The 17,162-nt window shown below is 41.8% G+C and overlaps 2 protein-coding genes across 4 annotated transcripts in view; one reads left to right on the forward strand and one right to left on the reverse strand.

Moving 5' to 3' along the window:
* ppfibp1a (PPFIA binding protein 1a) overlaps positions 1 to 7,595 on the forward strand; it is a 42,084-nt gene extending 34,489 nt beyond the window's left edge. For all 3 annotated transcript variants that reach the window (XM_083794494.1, XM_083794495.1, XM_083794496.1), the window contains 9 exons: positions 412 to 562; positions 720 to 834; positions 1,479 to 1,567; positions 3,509 to 3,631; positions 5,357 to 5,482; positions 5,655 to 5,843; positions 6,038 to 6,199; positions 6,648 to 6,713; positions 6,853 to 7,595. In XM_083794494.1, the coding sequence (XP_083650620.1) occupies positions 412 to 562; positions 720 to 834; positions 1,479 to 1,567; positions 3,509 to 3,631; positions 5,357 to 5,482; positions 5,655 to 5,843; positions 6,038 to 6,199; positions 6,648 to 6,713; positions 6,853 to 6,939 (1,108 nt within the window). In that variant the 3' untranslated portion in view covers positions 6,940 to 7,595. The remainder of the gene's footprint in view (positions 1 to 411; positions 563 to 719; positions 835 to 1,478; positions 1,568 to 3,508; positions 3,632 to 5,356; positions 5,483 to 5,654; positions 5,844 to 6,037; positions 6,200 to 6,647; positions 6,714 to 6,852) is intronic.
* Positions 7,596 to 8,807: 1,212 nt separating this feature from the next.
* Positions 8,808 to 15,711, reverse strand: LOC310853402 (NADH-cytochrome b5 reductase 3-like). Its single transcript, XM_083757732.1, has 9 exons — positions 15,521 to 15,711; positions 14,220 to 14,345; positions 13,001 to 13,073; positions 12,139 to 12,245; positions 11,901 to 12,030; positions 11,468 to 11,551; positions 11,118 to 11,203; positions 10,661 to 10,760; positions 8,808 to 10,207 (listed from the first exon to the last, which is right to left on the reverse strand). Exons 1-9 carry the CDS (start codon positions 15,539 to 15,541, stop codon positions 10,035 to 10,037), a joined length of 900 nt encoding a protein of 299 aa, XP_083613858.1. The 5' UTR covers positions 15,542 to 15,711; the 3' UTR covers positions 8,808 to 10,034.
* Positions 15,712 to 17,162: the final 1,451 nt, after the last annotated feature.

Consider the following 17,162-nt stretch of genomic DNA (forward strand, 5'->3'; position numbering starts at 1 on the left):
TAATGCGAGTACTTTTTCCACCACTGTCAGTCTCGGAGTCGACCTCCACTTCGGGCTTCTCCTTTGCAACACAAACTGAATTGTAGTTACTGTTGGCGTTCTGTTAGCTCTGGTCCATAGCCTTCTACTGCTTCAGTATAAGCAGTAGAATTCAGTATATTCAGAGTGCGTCCACTAAGGAAAGTAGGCTTTCTAATGACACAACCCGCCTTTGTTTTGGTGAGTAGCAAAAACGTTCTTTTTAATTTACGCTAAAGAGGAGAGGCTGGTTTGATTTCGATTTGAGATTCAAAACCGAAAGTCCCATATAGCCTCATACTGAAGCAGTATAAGGCTATGGACCAGAGCTATAGCGTTCTGTATTCCTTTGTCAATCTTGTCCTTTTCTCTCTTGTCACTCTTTTTTTAAAGCGCTATGGATGTTCCATTTGCCCAATGGAATAAGGAGCAGGTGTGTGTGTGGCTCCAGGAGCAGGGCCTCGGTGTGTACGCCAACCAAGGCCAGGGCTGGATCCGTTCTGGTCAAACACTGCTGCGCGCCTCACAGCACGAGATGGAGAAGGTACAATAATCATGTCCTGTATGATTTAGGGGGGCGTGTGCGTGTGTGTAACCGCAAGGTTTCCAGTTCGAACCCGGGCTCCCCCAGAGTTAGTGTCGGAAGTGTCCTTGAGCAAAGACTCAAATTCTATAAATGCACCATTTACCATTTTCACCAGGAGTTGGGGATCAGACATGCTCTCCACAGGAAGAAGCTGCAGCTGGCCCTGCAGGCGTTGGGCTCCGCCGCCGATGATGACGTCATGGGAAGACTAGACCACAACTGGGTGAACAGTGAGTGAAAGAACCATATATATATATATAATGGCTAGATGGCTCAAGGCGGAGTCTCTGACGTAGTTCACCCGGCGGCCATCTTACTTCGGGGCTACAGTACAGTATGTTCAATGGCAGCTCAAACAAAAACAGTCATAACTCGCTCAAATCTTGACGGATTTACAAACTGCTTATCTGCTTAGTTTAGTTTTTTTATATGAGCATATAAAGCAAACCAAACCGTTTGAAAATCGGTTGAAAATTTAGCAAGTTGTGGTTATTTAAAAGTCCATGTCCCATAGACACAATTTTATGTAGCCTCGAGGTAAGATGGTGGAAAGAACCACACTCTCATGTTGTACCCCCAATACACCACAATGTTGAAAGAGTCCGGTATTCAAAATGTACTTGAGTAAAAGTACCCCAATACCACAACCACAATGTTGAAATAAGTAAAAAGTCGGGTAAGAAATTCACTGCGTAGATATTAGTCTGGAACTTTGGTGTGGAAGATTTATTTCCAAGTTTCGGTTACAGATTACAATGTAGAGATATAGAGATAGAGATATAGAGATGAGGAGAAACACAGGTTGAGAACATCTGTTCTACCTACATGACATGGATGGATGTTCTGAGAAGACAATGTTTTGTTTTCCTGTCAGGATGGCTGGATGACATCGGCCTGCCACAGTACAAGAGTCAATTTGACGAGGGGCGCGTCGACGGGCGCATGCTACATTACATGACAGTGGTGAGTTGTCCTTTCATCTTGAACTGGTGCTGTTAAAAAAGTTAGACGAAAACAAGCCAATTCTCTCCTGTTGTGTGGAGTACTGGCTATCTCATCAGATTGTCGACCAGTTGAGGAGCTTTTACTCCTGGCTAGCCCACTTATCTAATCATCATCATCATCATACTATAATTCAGTCAATGTCTGTCTGAATGTGTTTCTGAATGTGTTTCTGAATGTCTGTGTGTCACTGTGACTGCTGTAGCTCCTCACTGCCTGCACCAATCACTCCCACTTTTCACACAGGCATTGACCATAATAATATGGAGGTTGTTCCAATTTAACAAATTATACATTAATAATGAATTTATTAGTTAAAAAGGGCGCAGTACCCCCAGCGCAGTACTCACAACGGGTAAGGGCTACTTAATTTAATGATGGAATTTTCAGTTTTTCATGGAATCCTCACTTATATATAGAAAAATTATTTAGACAATGTTTCTGTGCAATCCAACCTTCACCAGGTTGTCAGTTTTAGATGGGCTGTAGTTTTGTGTAAAACAATCCAAAACTTATCACCTAAAATGAGAAAAATTATGCAAAACTAAACGTATGCAAAACTAAACCTAAGTATAATGAAGGAGAGTTACATGTAATCTCAGTTTTAGCATTTAGTTTGTTAGTTGGTTTAGTATTCATGTTTTACTAAAACTGCTTATGCACTTGTAAAAACTAAAACTAACTTAAAAAGGACTATATTATGTGAAAAGGGATCCGCTCGTAATTCCGACGAGTTAGGGACAGTCTTAGTGATTGGGCGAACGCACGGTCAGGAATAATGTGCTGTCGGAATAATGACGCTGACTCATGTGAAAACCTGCAGATAGCCTGAAGCAAATACACCAGTAATGATACACCACCACAAACACTGAAATACAACAGTAATTCACCAACACAAACACCAACCTATAATGACAGAACTACAGGAGAATGGCTCCAAGCAAGCATTTAACTATGAAATCTTGTGTTTTTTTGTCACTCAAAATCCCCATGCATGGGTAAAGCCCCCATATATTGTGCCCAGGTCTCGTGACATCACTATGACATCATCAGGGATGATAGTAAATCAGAGATCATATCATAAATTGCGACAGCAGGTCGCATTTACTAAGCCCATATACAGTATGGAGATCCCTGATGTCATCAATATTGGTATATGGATATGTCAGAACCTGTTCTGGCATTCCATATGTTGATCTTTCCCCATCCATCCTTCCTCTTCGATGTCTCCCTTTTGACTGATACCTGTCCATTTAAACTCTAGACAGGCCTGCCTGCCTATTTGTGCAGCCGGCGAAAACTTCGAGTTCTCAACAGGCCCCGAAAGTTAAGGCCTGGCTCTACCTGGGCCCTCATCAAACCCTGTACACTCAAGACATCGCTGCCACCCTTAGATCTCCATATATGGAACATTCTGTATGTTGATCTGACTTCATCAAACCCTGTGTACACTAAAGACACGCTCCATATATGGCCAGTGCACGCAACCTCGCCCTTTAGGGCGAGGCCGCGTGGTCGCGTGTGCGCTTCTCGCCCTCAGTCATCTTACTGGTGTGATATCATTATATCATTTTTGTAGCCTCGGAAACCCAGACATTTTTATTTCCAGGGAGAAAAAAAAAAGTCCACTTCAATTCGGCATAGAGTAGCGCAAACATTGCTCACTCTCTGCTGATTTCTGATCGTCTGCACCTTTGTTAAATTGACACACACACACACGCACACATGTACACACACACTCCTCTCTCTCTATGTCGCTCTAAGTAATTAGTCTCATGTCGCGCAGCTGGGCATAGTTTCTCCCGGCAGATCCTGCCGGGAGCTGCCTATGCCATAAAAAGCATAGGTGAGTTCCAGGCTATCATTTTTGTGACGAATGGATGTTTTCGTGGTTTGTTTCAGGAGGACCTGCTGTCCATGAAGGTGGGCAGCGTTCTCCATCACCTCAGCTTCAAGAGGGCCGTTCAGGTCCTGCGGCTCAACTCCTACGACGCCAGCTGTCTCCGGCGACGCCCCTCTGACGAGGTATGCACGACGGAAAAAACTCACCAATCACCGTCTGCTATGCGCAGCTATGTGTGTCTGAGTATGGCAATGTAATGTACAGTATGTATGTTCGAGTATGGATTATTTTCTATTTTGTTTTGCGTTGCATCCAGAGGTCGAACATACTGTTAAGTAAACGGCTGTGCTTTACTTTGAAGCCACCGCTAGGGGTGGGTCCCCGAGATCGGGACCAAGTATGTACCGAACCGAACGTGCCTGGGTACCGGGTACCCATTACAATAATTCAATTTTGGTTCTCTCTAATTCCCTTAATAGATGCGCAGGGAACAGAGCTGATCTACAAGCCTACATTGCGTTGCATTAGCGACGAGTTGTGGGTGGGCTTGTGGCTTGCAGAGGCGGAGCCATCTCTCTGCATGGAGTTAGTTGTCGAGGAGTCTAGAGACAGTGACACACGCTGTGCCTGGCACTGAGGCAACATTATTATTAAAGTTTCTTAAACGTAATTTTCAAGTGAAGTTTATGGGAGGAAACTTTTAAGAGGGGACAGGAATCTTGCACCTTGTCTGAGTCTTCACTGCATACGTACGTGCGTAGCACGCTGGCTGCGCAGCATTGAATCAACATGAGACAAGGAGAGAAAGCGTTGGTGCACTCACTTCGAGTGCGCACCCGTGTGTGTGTGTGTGTGTGTGTGTGTGTGTGTGTGTGTGATCACGGCGTAGGGTCCAGATACCCAGTCTAACTTCGAGAGGTGCCGAAAAAACAACAAAAGATAGCCTACTTTGGGCAGCCCGTGTGCATGCACATTTCTCATTTCTGTTAGTAGCAAACCACAGCATGCAAGCCGCCTTTGTTTTCAATGATCCCCCATTGATGCGCTGCCCCCTCCCCTTCATTAGCGTGTGTCAATCGTGTGTGTGTTGCTCTCAGATCTCAGACATGCTTTTATTTGTTATTGGTAATAAGAGAAGTAGCCTACAACACTATTGCCCTGGGTAAATACAGAATCGATATTATATACCGGTAGATACATTTAAAAGAATCACTATATTATCCACAAATGGCTCAATAAAGGAGAAGATGTTATACTATTCATTATACATGTCTTTAGTATACAGTATACACTCTGCTCTGACATGCCATGCAGACTGTGCACCACATGAGACTACATGAGACTATCTTTTTTCTAGATTTCTGACTTTGTGTTGCAGTGATGTGTTGCAGTGATGTTTATGTTGTGTAGTCTCTCAGGCATATTTGTTGTCATTGTCAGTAGTAGTAAGAGGTAACTGTAGTATCCACAAATGGCTCAACTGTTAAAGGAAAGGATGTTGGTCTATACTCTATTCATCTGTCTTAAATCAAAGTCTTAAAAATAAAAGCTTTGTGAAAAACAATTGACCTTAAGTTTATACCATTAATCTTTTTACTATATTATCCACAAATGGCTCAACTGAATGAGGAGGAAGAGGATGTTACACTATTTATTCATTACATGTCTTAAATTGACATTGAGCTTTTTTGTTAAACATTTGACCTCTTTTATATCATTTTGGAACCGAAATAGGGAACCGTTAAGAACCGGAATCGATAAGCAGAACCGGAATCGGTACCGGACTCGAAAAAATCCTAACGATACCCATCCCTAGCCACCGCTCACTTCACATTGGTGTTGGCGTTTTTAACACGCCTGCATATGAGACCTGGCTTAATGTTCACGTCGTCACGTCTCTTGTCCAGAACAACATCACGCCAGCGGAGATCTCCCAGTGGACCAACCACAGAGTAATGGAGTGGTTGCGGTCGGCGGACCTGGCCGAGTACGCCCCCAATCTGAGGGGCAGTGGTGTGCACGGAGGGCTCATGGTGAGTAGCCCTGTCACTTATTATTACCTATTGGCAATTATTTTTCATCTATTTTGGATTGTCACAATCCTGTCCATGTTGAAAATGGCCAAATACATATCACCCCCCCCCCCCCCCCTTACTTGTGATGTGATGTGACGATAAAGAGGACTCTGATTCTGCACCCCACCAGGTGCTGGAGCCTCGGTTCAACGTGGAGACCCTGGCGCTGCTGCTCAACATCCCTCCCAACAAGACCCTGCTGAGACGCCACCTGGCCACGCACTTCCACCTGCTCGTGGGCAGCGAGGCCCAGCGCCTCAAACAGGACTGTCTGGAGAACCCCGACTACACCGTGCTCACGGCCACCGCCAAAGTCAAGGCACGTAACTATGGGTGGAACAGTTAAAATCGAACTACTCGGTTAAAAAACAAATGCATACGCATATCTATCTATCCATCCATCCATCTATCTATCGTGCATGCCGTGCGTGCGTAGAATGCGAGAGAGGGTTTCATGGCTCTGTTTCTCAAGACATTCCATTGAATTTGCGTTATTCCTCTTGCGTTCTCCAGCCCAGAAGGCTCTCCTTCGGTGGCTTCGGAAGCCTGAGGAGGAAGCCGCGCCAGGAGGACAGCGAGGAGTATGTGTGCCCCATGAACGTGGAGATGCCCAAGAGCAGCAGCTTCCAGAGGGCTCTCCAGATCTACGACCATAACCTTGATCGACTGGAACAGGTATGCAGGCAGTAGTAGTGCTGCACAATTACACTTATGCAATCTAATTTTCTGAAGAATCGTGCAGCACTCGTTGGCTGTCCAATAAATTTTAGTTACCAGTTGTTGTTTTTTTGTACCAAAAGTAGAAAGTTATGCAGAATGTCCCATTTCATGTTTTCAAATGTATTAAAATCTTTTGAAAATAGGCGATCTACTAAAAGTATAGCCTCGGTACCAGGCTTTCATTTTTGTTGGTGCAAAAATTGAAAGCCTGGAGGAACGCATTGGCCGCTCTGGTCTAAAAGTGGGAGTCATAATGCTAACACCAAAAAGGGTTCCCGCCCAAAATTTAAAGGATGACTTCACCCATTTTCAACATATCTTCACATAATTGGTCCTCACTAATGCTCGTTGTAATCTGGTACCATTTTGGCACTGAAGTCTGTGTGTGTTCCTGACTGTGTAGATGGAAGACTCGGAGGGGACTGTTAGACAGATAGGCGCTTTCTCCGAGGGTATCAACAATCTGACGGTAAAATATATCCTAAAAATGCTCTCACATATACAGTACACACACACACACACACACACACACACACACACATGCATGTAAGTGTCAGGGTGTTTATTTTTATTTTTTATGAAGTCTGAGTTGCTGCTATGTGTTGCAGAGCATGCTGGAAGATGACCAGTTTTTTCGGGAGACCCTCGCCTGCCCACCTGAGGTTAGCGCGGTACAGGATGCCTGCAAAGTGTGAAGGACAGACTGAGCTACAGTTGCTACATGCTAAGCTACCGTTGTGAAACTGTGCCAAAAACCATTCCCCAAACCCTTCTGCCTATTTGGTGACTTTTTATTTTTTTCAAGAACCTTTGAGACCTCTGCTAATTATAATTTCTCTCCTGCTGTTGTGTAGCGTTCTCCAAAACAACCATAGCCATGACCATTTATATTTATTGAAGCTGTCAGAAATTGTACTGCATGAACTTAAAACCCAGCATCCAATACATTTATGTATGATGTCTTTGCGCATTGATTTTAATTATGACTTGAGTGTGTTTTTTCTTTTTATATATATATTCACATACAAGTTATTTTTGCATCGTCCCCATTTAGGAGTTAATTTTACTACTCTATGACAAATTCACCCTCAGTATTGTGCCTGTGACAATATCAGTGTTCTCGTTCAAATGTATTGGACAAATTATTTTCATCGGCACCTAGGCACATATGATTATGATTTCTGGTACTCAAGTTGCCCTGCGTTATTGCAGAAATGTGATGATTGTGAGTAGGGTTTTCTTACTCTCTATTATAGACCAAAGTTATTCTTAATGTAAGCCATAGCCATATCATAAAAGACTATGTACGGTTCTATTTTTTAAATTTTGTTAATAAAATTTTGAAAATGCATATTTACTGTTGATCTGCCCATTACTTCCAAACCAGTAGTATACAGTAGTTGGGAAGTGTTAAGAACTTCTTGTTTTGTTTGTTTGATAAACTGCTGTTTTATAGTTATATAACTGTTGTTTTTGCTTTTAGATTTCTAATCCTGCTGAAATACACCAGAAATGGCCACAGCAACAAAGAAACAATCTCTTCAGACTTCGCTTTGACTTCACTTAAGTTGTTCAATGGCATCATTAGTATATCTGAACCTTTTGTTCAGTCTTGGCAACGACCACATACAAGGTTTCAGATTTTAATGATATATTTGTTTAGCTGGTGGTGGAAAACTAGCATTGATATATAAAAAGTAAGTGTCCATACTTCATACGCCCTAAGAAATGGAATATTGGCATATTTACTGTATTTTGGGACTACTTTGACAAAGCTGACATCCTGCAGCAATTGGGCTCTCCAGATAATTGTCTGTCACCTTTTTGCTATACTAGAACAAAAATGGCAGTTTTATCTTAGCCTCCTGTCACTGGCATGGAGGCCATTTGGGATATCTGCAAGCAATGTATGAGCTGTATGAGCTCCCTTATCCATCCCAGACTTTAATTAGGGCTTTGGTGAATTTGCCACTACTAGCTGTGGTACTGGCAGCTTTTGCAACACTATCATGACATGAAAAAAGCTTTAGCACCCTCTGGTGGAGGTTTTGCTTCTAACCACAAACCCAAATGCATTATATTAGCCCCTGCTCTAATGGGAGCCGTCTTAGTACCAGTCTGTAGTCAAATAATCCTATTCACGGCTACAAATGTAATATACTTTACTATAATTAATATAGTAATCATTTAACATCAAGTGGGGTCACCAAATAATTTCCTCTATAAATTAGGGTCTTGGTATAAGTATGACTTATATTAATTCATTGGATTAGTTTCTAAAACGGATACAAGAATTCTCATGTCGGCACATTTCAACATTATAGGAAACATTGTTTTAAGTGAAATAGCCTCTTTGCAATTATTTCCAATCAAAGTGCTAATGTCTTTAATAGTGACTTCACCTGAAGACGAAGTGGGCCAGTACCTTTTTCCCCTACAGCCTGCCTCACCACAAGGCAAGCAGAACTTGGGGCTATTTTGCTTCTAGTTATCTTTTTACTTTGTGTGAGAACCAAATGCTCAGACGTTCTGTGTAGAGGGTGCCGACATACTCAGTTAATAATTTTAAGATGGAGAACTTGACCTTTATTACAATATTTGGTGACAAACGGGTTGCATAATAAAATTCAACACAACTTCAGTGGTATGTAGTGGTTAGTCAACGGACAGAATAAACACATTCAGATGGCAACCAAATTCAAAATGTAACGTGTTTTAGAAACGCATTCCAAATCTATGGCATACTGGTGGTGCATAACCCATACTGTAGGTACAAGACTTCCAACGACTCACAATAATAATGAGGTATTGTGACTGACAGATGCGACGAGTGCTCGCATACAAATAGTTGTTGCACGAATATTAAGGCACTGAGAACTCAATAAAAATATACAATAGCAAAATAAACAAACAGGGGCAATAGATTTGGTTAAACCACAGCACGTGATCACATCAACGGTCTGCAATAATCAGCTCAAGACGCATAGACAATCGTGTCAAATGCCAGTATTGAGAACACTTGCAAACACTGAACTACTATATACACACCTCAATTGCCAAACAAACATGGTTACCAACCATTTTCATCCTTTAAACAAAATGCCACTTTGGTAGAGGTTTGGCTTATGTAGTTTAACTTGCCATAAATCAACTCCAATGATTCACGCATAGCACTGTACCTGAATGAGCTCTAGCACGGTGTGTTGCATTGAACTCCACACTGCACCTGACCCAGTTTGACCTAGCAGCTTCCAGTCAGTGTTCTAAACTTAACGCCGTAATCTGTGTCAAGTATGAATCTTTTTCGAAGCAGATATTACTTAACTATTTTCAGTTGTTGATTAGAAATGTATATTCTAATTGGCTTGTATTGTACAGCGAAACTGTCAAAAGCCCTCTTAGCACAAAGCAAATTTGGATATATTGGGGTACTCTGTACTATAGGGACCGAACAATGAGGACCGTTTTTAAATTATCAAAATTCTATTCAACTATAGAAGATATCTCATTAATATTTGGAGTCACTGGCATTAACTACAGCACACAACCCAAACCTCTACCGAAGTATAATTTAGCTTTATTAACATTCGACATTAACATGAAATGGTCCAACGTGAATTCAAAAATATATATATCTAGTGCAATTACAACCGCTGCAAGAAGAGTGCTTAAATGCTTTAGGGTTGGATATGTTTACGCCACAAGGCGCCCACTATTTGCCTCAGGGTCGAGTCTTCGGCGTTAAACCCCGATATATCGATGCTGCTCGGTGCTCTCAGTGCTGACGCCTCTAGAAGCTGAACCTCTCGCTGTTGGAGTGGCCGACCTTATCCAGATTGGGGTTGCAGGCAAACTGGATCATAGGAGGCGGTCCACACAACAGGATGATGGCGTCGTCGCTGGGTGGAGGCAGGTGGTCCCTCACCATCTCTTCACTGATAAAGCCTTGGCTGTATTCCCAGTCTGAAACAGACAAGGGGTTTGGGTTTAAGCAGACGGGATAAAAAAAAAAAATGCAGCAGGGTGGTATTATTACTGGCCTACAGAAAAGGTCACAACTAAATCTGATTCCCTCAACGGTCATCGTCTATATCGTCTAGTTTAGTTTACAGCAGCGGTTCTCAAACGTTTTCATGTTAAGGACCGCCAAATTAATATGTATTTGGCCGCAGACGCCCTCATCTGAAAATATATTGTGCCAGGTTCCTCCGTACAAGATTTGTGGTGTTCAAAGGTTTCAAAAAGATATTCCCAATTTTACACATTTCTTTCGAGATTATTTTTAAATAGCAGATCTTCAAGCTCACAGTGCATTGTGAGTTTATAGTGTTGTAGATAGGGTTAAACAAGATTTTGCGGTTATCTGGTCGCCAAATCCCGCTTAGAGAACTGCTCCTCTACAGTAGCTTTTCTTACCCTCGGGTGCATGGTCCACGGTGAACCACAGCTTAAAGCGGTCAGGGTTGACGGCCGCAATCTCTTCCAACTCTGGTCGAAGCAAGATGTCTTTCTCAGTCTGTGTGTGTACAAGTGGGGTGGGGCAGTTGTGGTATTTTTAGTAACTTGCCCAAGGGTGGCCTCTCTTTACTAGAGATCACGCATTCCCATGACATCAGAAAGCAAGTGGCAGATGATGATGACACTATCATTCTTAGTTGTGAACATTTTAAAATCAAGTGGTACTGTACTGTACAAGCCCTCCTCCCTGGCCTGTGTGTTAGGCTGTGCAAGAGTGACACTTTGTGGTGACCAAACGCTATTTCCGTGCTCGGACACAGCCACACAAATAGCAGTCTATAGGAGTGGTCAAAGAAACCATCTAGTGTTGCAAATTGCAGCTAGTATTGGACCACAGAGTGCTTGTGAAATTCACCTGGTTGGCAAAGAGGAGGTGACACACGGTGGTGTCCTGAGGATCCTTCACCACAGCTGTGACGAGCTGCAGCATGGGAGTGATCCCTGAATCAAATGCACACACAGTACCACAACATTAACAGCAGCAACGTTTTGTCAATGCTTAGACAATGTTCTAACAAAGTGTTGAGTAAATAACCCAACATCATCATTTGAGAATTGTTTTAAATTCATGCTCTACTTTCGAAATATCGAATAACAGAATATAATTCTCAGGGTGTGACGAAACTACTAAAAAGAAATCAGTGGTTTCGGATGTGGATGTCGACGCGTTTTGTTGAACGGGAACATTTCTGAATGAAGCCTTACCCGTTCCACCAGCAATCAAGCCCACTTGTGTGGCTTTCTTTATCACAGCTGGCGACTTCTTATCCTCTTGGATAGCAAATGTACCTGTTGGGAGACGGACAGCCACAAAATGCAAGATATTATCTATAGTTCCTTGCCATTGAGCACATACATCACACCTTGCACTAACCGCAATGTACCTGGATGTTTGAGATTATTGTACGTATGTGTCCATTGAAGAGGTTTTACATGGGTTTAGTGTCGCTGTGAATGCCGTCTCGGCGTGTACCGAGAACGGGAGAAATCGCAAGGAGTGTTCTCATTTACCAACCTTAGAATGACTGATATGCCATACAATGTATGGCATTATCAGTCATTCTAAGGTTGGTAAATCAGTTGAGACATTAAGTTACCTATGAAAGCTATACCGTGATGCCACAGTGACACCTCTCACCTTTGCCCTTGTAGACGATCAGGCCACTGGGCCCTCTGAAATCGATCGTGTCGTTGATCTTGAGGCTCTCCAAATACTGACTCATCTTCCCACCTTCTGGATACTTGGGATTGACATCCTTGAAGTAAATCTGAGAACCGGTACGAATGGGAAAATTTGATTTAGAGAAATGCATGGATATTATATTAACCTAGCACAAATTCCTAGCAAAGATATTAAGTTGCTCTGAAGTCTCTACCTTCACTACCAGGTCTACGTAGCCTTTGTCGTCATCGCTGGACACGGGTGTGTATGGCCGAACGACCAGCTTTCCATCTATTTTGGTAGATAGATAAATGTGCTGCCCTGGAAGCAACAACACAGATGAAAGGATTAGTAGTGCCAGTGTTCCAGAACTTATTTGACAGTAGGACAATGATTAACAAGGAGTGTACGAATACCAAACGAGTCTCACCTTTAACCAACTCGCCCCGGGCGTACAGCCTGCGGAACTGCACCGCCTGGTATTCCTAAAGTAAATAATGCTTAAACCTAGCCTCAGTAAACCTAACCCTATACTTAACCTCAGTAAAACTATGCCTAACCCTAAACTTATTTCTAACCTTATTCTCAGTAAAACTAAATAAAGAATACAAGAACCGTGGCACCGAGCGGTCGGCGGGAAAATAATCGAGTAGCGAGATGGTTTATGGGCGACCGTACCTCATACCGAGTGTACTGCCAGAAGAATACAAGTTATCCGCCATAGACAGTGTTGCATTGGTCATTGCATGCGGTACCAAGACGTCCCCCCAAACATTTCACACCTCAACAATGTTTTCAAAAGCTGCCGACTGCTGAGTGTCACAGCAGCGTGAATCAACATGGGAATGAGCCTGGATGCATATCAAGGGTCCATTTTGCGTGACCTGGTAAATCCTATAACGTAGATGTTAAGCGACGTGCACGTGATGTCATTAGCGTCCCACCAAAGTCACCAATGCAACACAACAGGCTACGAATTCGGGCCTCTAGAACATGTCCTGGCCAGCTAAAGAACCTGTATTTTAAGTCTTGGACATCAATATCCAAAGTCTCCAGAGTGAATCGGAAATACTAACCGATGGGGAGTCCAAGGATGTGCTCTGGAGATGGCAGAGCAAAACGGAATTTCCTTGTGTCATGGCTGACAATCTGTAACGCAAGCAAATCAGAAAAACCAAGGCATTAAAATCATACAAAATCACATGATGTAAATGACACCGTTATTCCGAGTTCACAATGATTTTAACACAGATTATCCAGCCGCGCTTGGTTTTCAGGTTCTGTGAGGGTTTCATACTTTCATTCGTCAAATTACTACCTGCCCATGCACATAATGTTTATCAAGAATGGAATACTTTCTGAATAATGACAGTTGCTATAATCAATTCAAACAAACATGAAAGACAATAAGCAATATGGATGAAAAGACATTATGTACCAGCTTGCATGACGTAATCATGGATTGTTCTATACAGGAAAGCAACGTTATGGAAACTACAATCCAGAACTTATTTATCAGTAAGGACACTTAATTACAATGAGCAGGCCTACTGCCTTAAGCGTCTCTGGACTGGAGAGACAACACAGAGGCTGTCTACAAGAAGGGACAGAGCAGACTGTACCTCCTGAGGAGGCTCAAGTCCTTTGGGGTGTGTAGCAGACTACTGGTGATGTTCTACCAGTCTGTTGTGGCCAGCGTTCTATTCTACGCAGTGGTATGCTGGGGAGGGGGCATCAAGGCTGGTGAGCTCAATAGGCTCAATAAAATTATAAAGAAGGCCAGCTCTGTTGTTGGCCTCCGAATGGAGAACCTGCAGTCGGTCGCGGAGAGGAGGATCGGGGCTAAACTGGACTCCATGCGGGCAAATCCCTCCCACCCCTTAAATGAGGTGCTGCGGGATAGGACGAGCACCTTCAGCCATAGGCTCACACTCCCCCTGATGCGCACGGAACGCTACAGACTCTCCTTCATGCCAACTGCCATCAGACTTTTTAATGCAAAGTCATTATGGTCCTTGGTTGTCTGGTCTTGTGTGATATGTCATTTGTGTCTGTTCTGTGTTGCTCTGTCTGTCCAGTAGTTTTTAGCTTTTTAGTTTCTATGCACTTTATGCTGTTGTAACACTTCAATTTCCCCTCGGGGATTAATAAAGTATATCTCATCTCAAAACCTCTGCGGTAATGTGGTGGTCTCTCACAAGAAGAAGATGCAGGTTCTTATCCCGGGCAGGACACGAAACGTAAGGATGCAGCAATAATATCTTTGAGAGTGGGGACATGCAGATATACATTTACCTGTTTGTCTATCATCCGTAGTGCAACCTTAACGTTTGGGTCCTCTAATGTGAGGGCTGGCCTCCTCTTGGGGAAGAGCAGTCTAAATATGAGGTTTATGATGGAGTCAAAGCCACCCCGGATCAGCTGTATTGATGAGGACAAAAAATATATATAAACATACGTTAGGATTTATAGTACATTAGTGGTTCTTAATTAACCTGGGGGTCCCCACATGATTTTTCTTTTCAGGTGACAGTGAAGTGAGGACATCCGAAACCACTGATTTTACCGAAGTAGTTTCGTCACACCCTGAGAATTATATTATGTTATTCGATATTTCGAAAGTAGAGCATGAATTTAAAACAATTATCAAATTATGATGTTGTGTTATTATTTTATTAAGGACTTTAAAACTCCTTCAGCGCCACCTGGTGGTCACCAGTTTAGGCTCTGAGTGCCAATTCTCCCATTATAAAAAAAGAGAGGGCGTTTTAAAAAAAATGTAAAAAAAAAAAAAAAATGTAAAATTAGTCTTGTCATCTTTGGCACTCATTGCAAAGACGTCGGCGTTACGGGATTACGTCCCTGGCACTTAAACAGTTTTTTTAATTAATCTAAAAAAAATACCACGTAGGCTACTGCATCAAAACTACCAATAGTAGTACTATAATAGTAATAGTAGTACAATAAAAACTGGTCAAACATTGGCCAAATTGTCAAATAATCTATAAGAAGTTGTGAGCTTGTGGATCTGTTATTTTCACAGTAGCCTAATTCGAATTACTGTGAAAATAACAGATCCACAAGCTCACAACTTCTTATACATGTAACAGAGTCAAACTAAATGTATTATATGCCTCAACTCCTACAGTTCCAACTAAGTGACATGTCGCCGAAGATAGCCGATCTTATCTACACACAAAGCTCGAAACGCCTCGCATTTGTGTGAGCTTGTATATAAGATGCAGGGCTATTTGGGCGAGCGGCACCGTCATACGACGACGTGTAAAACCGACCAGGCTTTAAGATGAGATATAACACACATTTATTTAAGCTGCCTCTTATAAAAGCCTCCAAAAGTCCTTTTAGGGCGTTGTCACTCCCATGAATCGTTCCTCAAATGCCCTCCTTGCACAGTAGGAGAAATGAGTCATCATGGCATAGTTTTCTGGTCGCTAGCCTTTCCTCTGTGTATGTGTGTGTGGACATCATGCTAACCAATAAGGCAAGTTATCATTAGCATTAGCATGACTGCGATGGGAAGAGAAGAATATTGTTCGTTTTAAAACATTGTTGTTGTTTCTTATCTGTATACTTACACCAACGATGTAAGACAGCATCTTCGTTTCAAAATGAGAACGCGGGGTCCGTTTGTTTATCGGTGCGACAAAAAAACAAGCAAATGGCTTGATGTTTTACGCGAACCGTACAGTGAGTGTACACACGGAGGGAGCTGTCAGAGAAGTGTGTCAGTTGTTTAAACTGGTGGTGAGTGAACTCAACTGTACAGCTGCTCTTCTTCTTCTTCTTGTGGTTTCCGGCAGACTAGATGCCTTCCGGCACATTGCTGCCTCCCACTGGTCGAGAGTATACCTCCTTTCTGTCCATTGTAACTACTATTTTTAGACATTTTTATCCCATTTTTAGACGCTCGTCTAATAGCCCATACTGTACGGCATACTATAGCACGCCGTTTTTCATCATTTTTGAGGATTTGAAAAAAAAAAAAAAAAAAAAAAAACGATGGGTTATAGCCCATCGTTTTTTTTTTTTTCAAATCCTCAAAAATGATGAAAAACGGCGTGCTATAGCATGCCGTACTATTTTTAGACGTGTTTTAGACGTCTATTTTTAGACATTTTTATCCCATTTTTAGACGCTCGTCTAATAGCCCATACTGTACGGCATACTATAGCACGCCGTTTTTCATCATTTTTGAGGATTTGAAAAAAAATGAAAAAGAAAACAAAAAAACGATGGGTTATAGCCCATCGTTTTTTTTTTTTTTTTCAAATCCTCAAAAATGTGGAAAAACGGCTTGCTATAGTATGCCGTACAGTATGGGCTATAGCCCATGGTCAAAAATGGGATAAAAAACATCTAAAAATAGACGTCTAAAACACGTCTATTTTTAGACGTGTTTTAGACGTCTATTTTTAGACATTCTTATCCCATTTTTAGACGCTCGTCTAATAGCCCATACTGTACGGCATACTATAGCACGCCGTTTTTCATCATTTTTGAGGATTAAAAAAAACGAAAACAAAAAAACATGGGTTATAGCCCATCGTTGTTTGAACTTTTTGAAAAAACAATTTACCTCGTTTTTCATCATTTTGGACCATGGGCTATAGCCCATATCGTAAGGCATACTATAGCACGCCGTTTTTCATCATTTTTGAGGATTTGAAAAGAAAAAAAAACAAAAAAAAAAACATGGGTTATAGCCCATCGTTTTTTGAATTTTAGATTATTTTTTTAATCCTCGTTTTTCATCATTTTTGACCATGAGCTATAGCCCATATCGTACGGCATACTATAGCACGCCGTTTTTCATCATTTTTGAGGATAAAAAAAAAAAAAAAAAAAAAAACATGGGTTATAGCCCATCGTTTTTTGAAATTTTGTAGAAAAAAAATTAACCTCGTTTTTCATCATTTTGGACCATGGGCTATAGCCCATATCGTAAGGCATACTATAGCACGCAGTTTTTCATCATTTTTGAGGATTTGAAAAAAATGAAAAAAAACAAAAAAAACAATGGGTTATAGCCCATCGTTTTTTTTTTTTTAAATCCTCAAAAATGATGAAAAACGGCTTGCTATAGTATGCCGTACAGTATGGGCTATAGCCCATGGTCAAAAATGGGATAAAACACGTCTATTTTTAGACGTGTTTTAGACGTCTATTTTTTGACATTTTTATCCCATTTTTAGACGCTCGTCTAATAGCCCATACTGT

Source organism: Protomyctophum parallelum (genome assembly GCF_964188405.1).
Source record: "Protomyctophum parallelum genome assembly, chromosome: 22".
NCBI lineage: Eukaryota > Metazoa > Chordata > Actinopteri > Myctophiformes > Myctophidae > Protomyctophum > Protomyctophum parallelum.

What these genes read in the sequence shown, in the direction of transcription:
- LOC310853402 (XM_083757732.1), bottom strand. Translation starts at nt 15,541, where the DNA reads ATGCTGTCTTACATCGTTGGT. An exon ending in TACGGATGATAGACAAACAG is followed by an intron (nt 13,074 to 14,219) that starts GTAAATGTATAT and finishes CTTGCGTTACAG; the next exon opens with ATTGTCAGCCATGACACAAG. An exon ending in GATCGTCTACAAGGGCAAAG is followed by an intron (nt 11,552 to 11,900) that starts GTGAGAGGTGTC and finishes GTCTCCCAACAG; the next exon opens with GTACATTTGCTATCCAAGAG.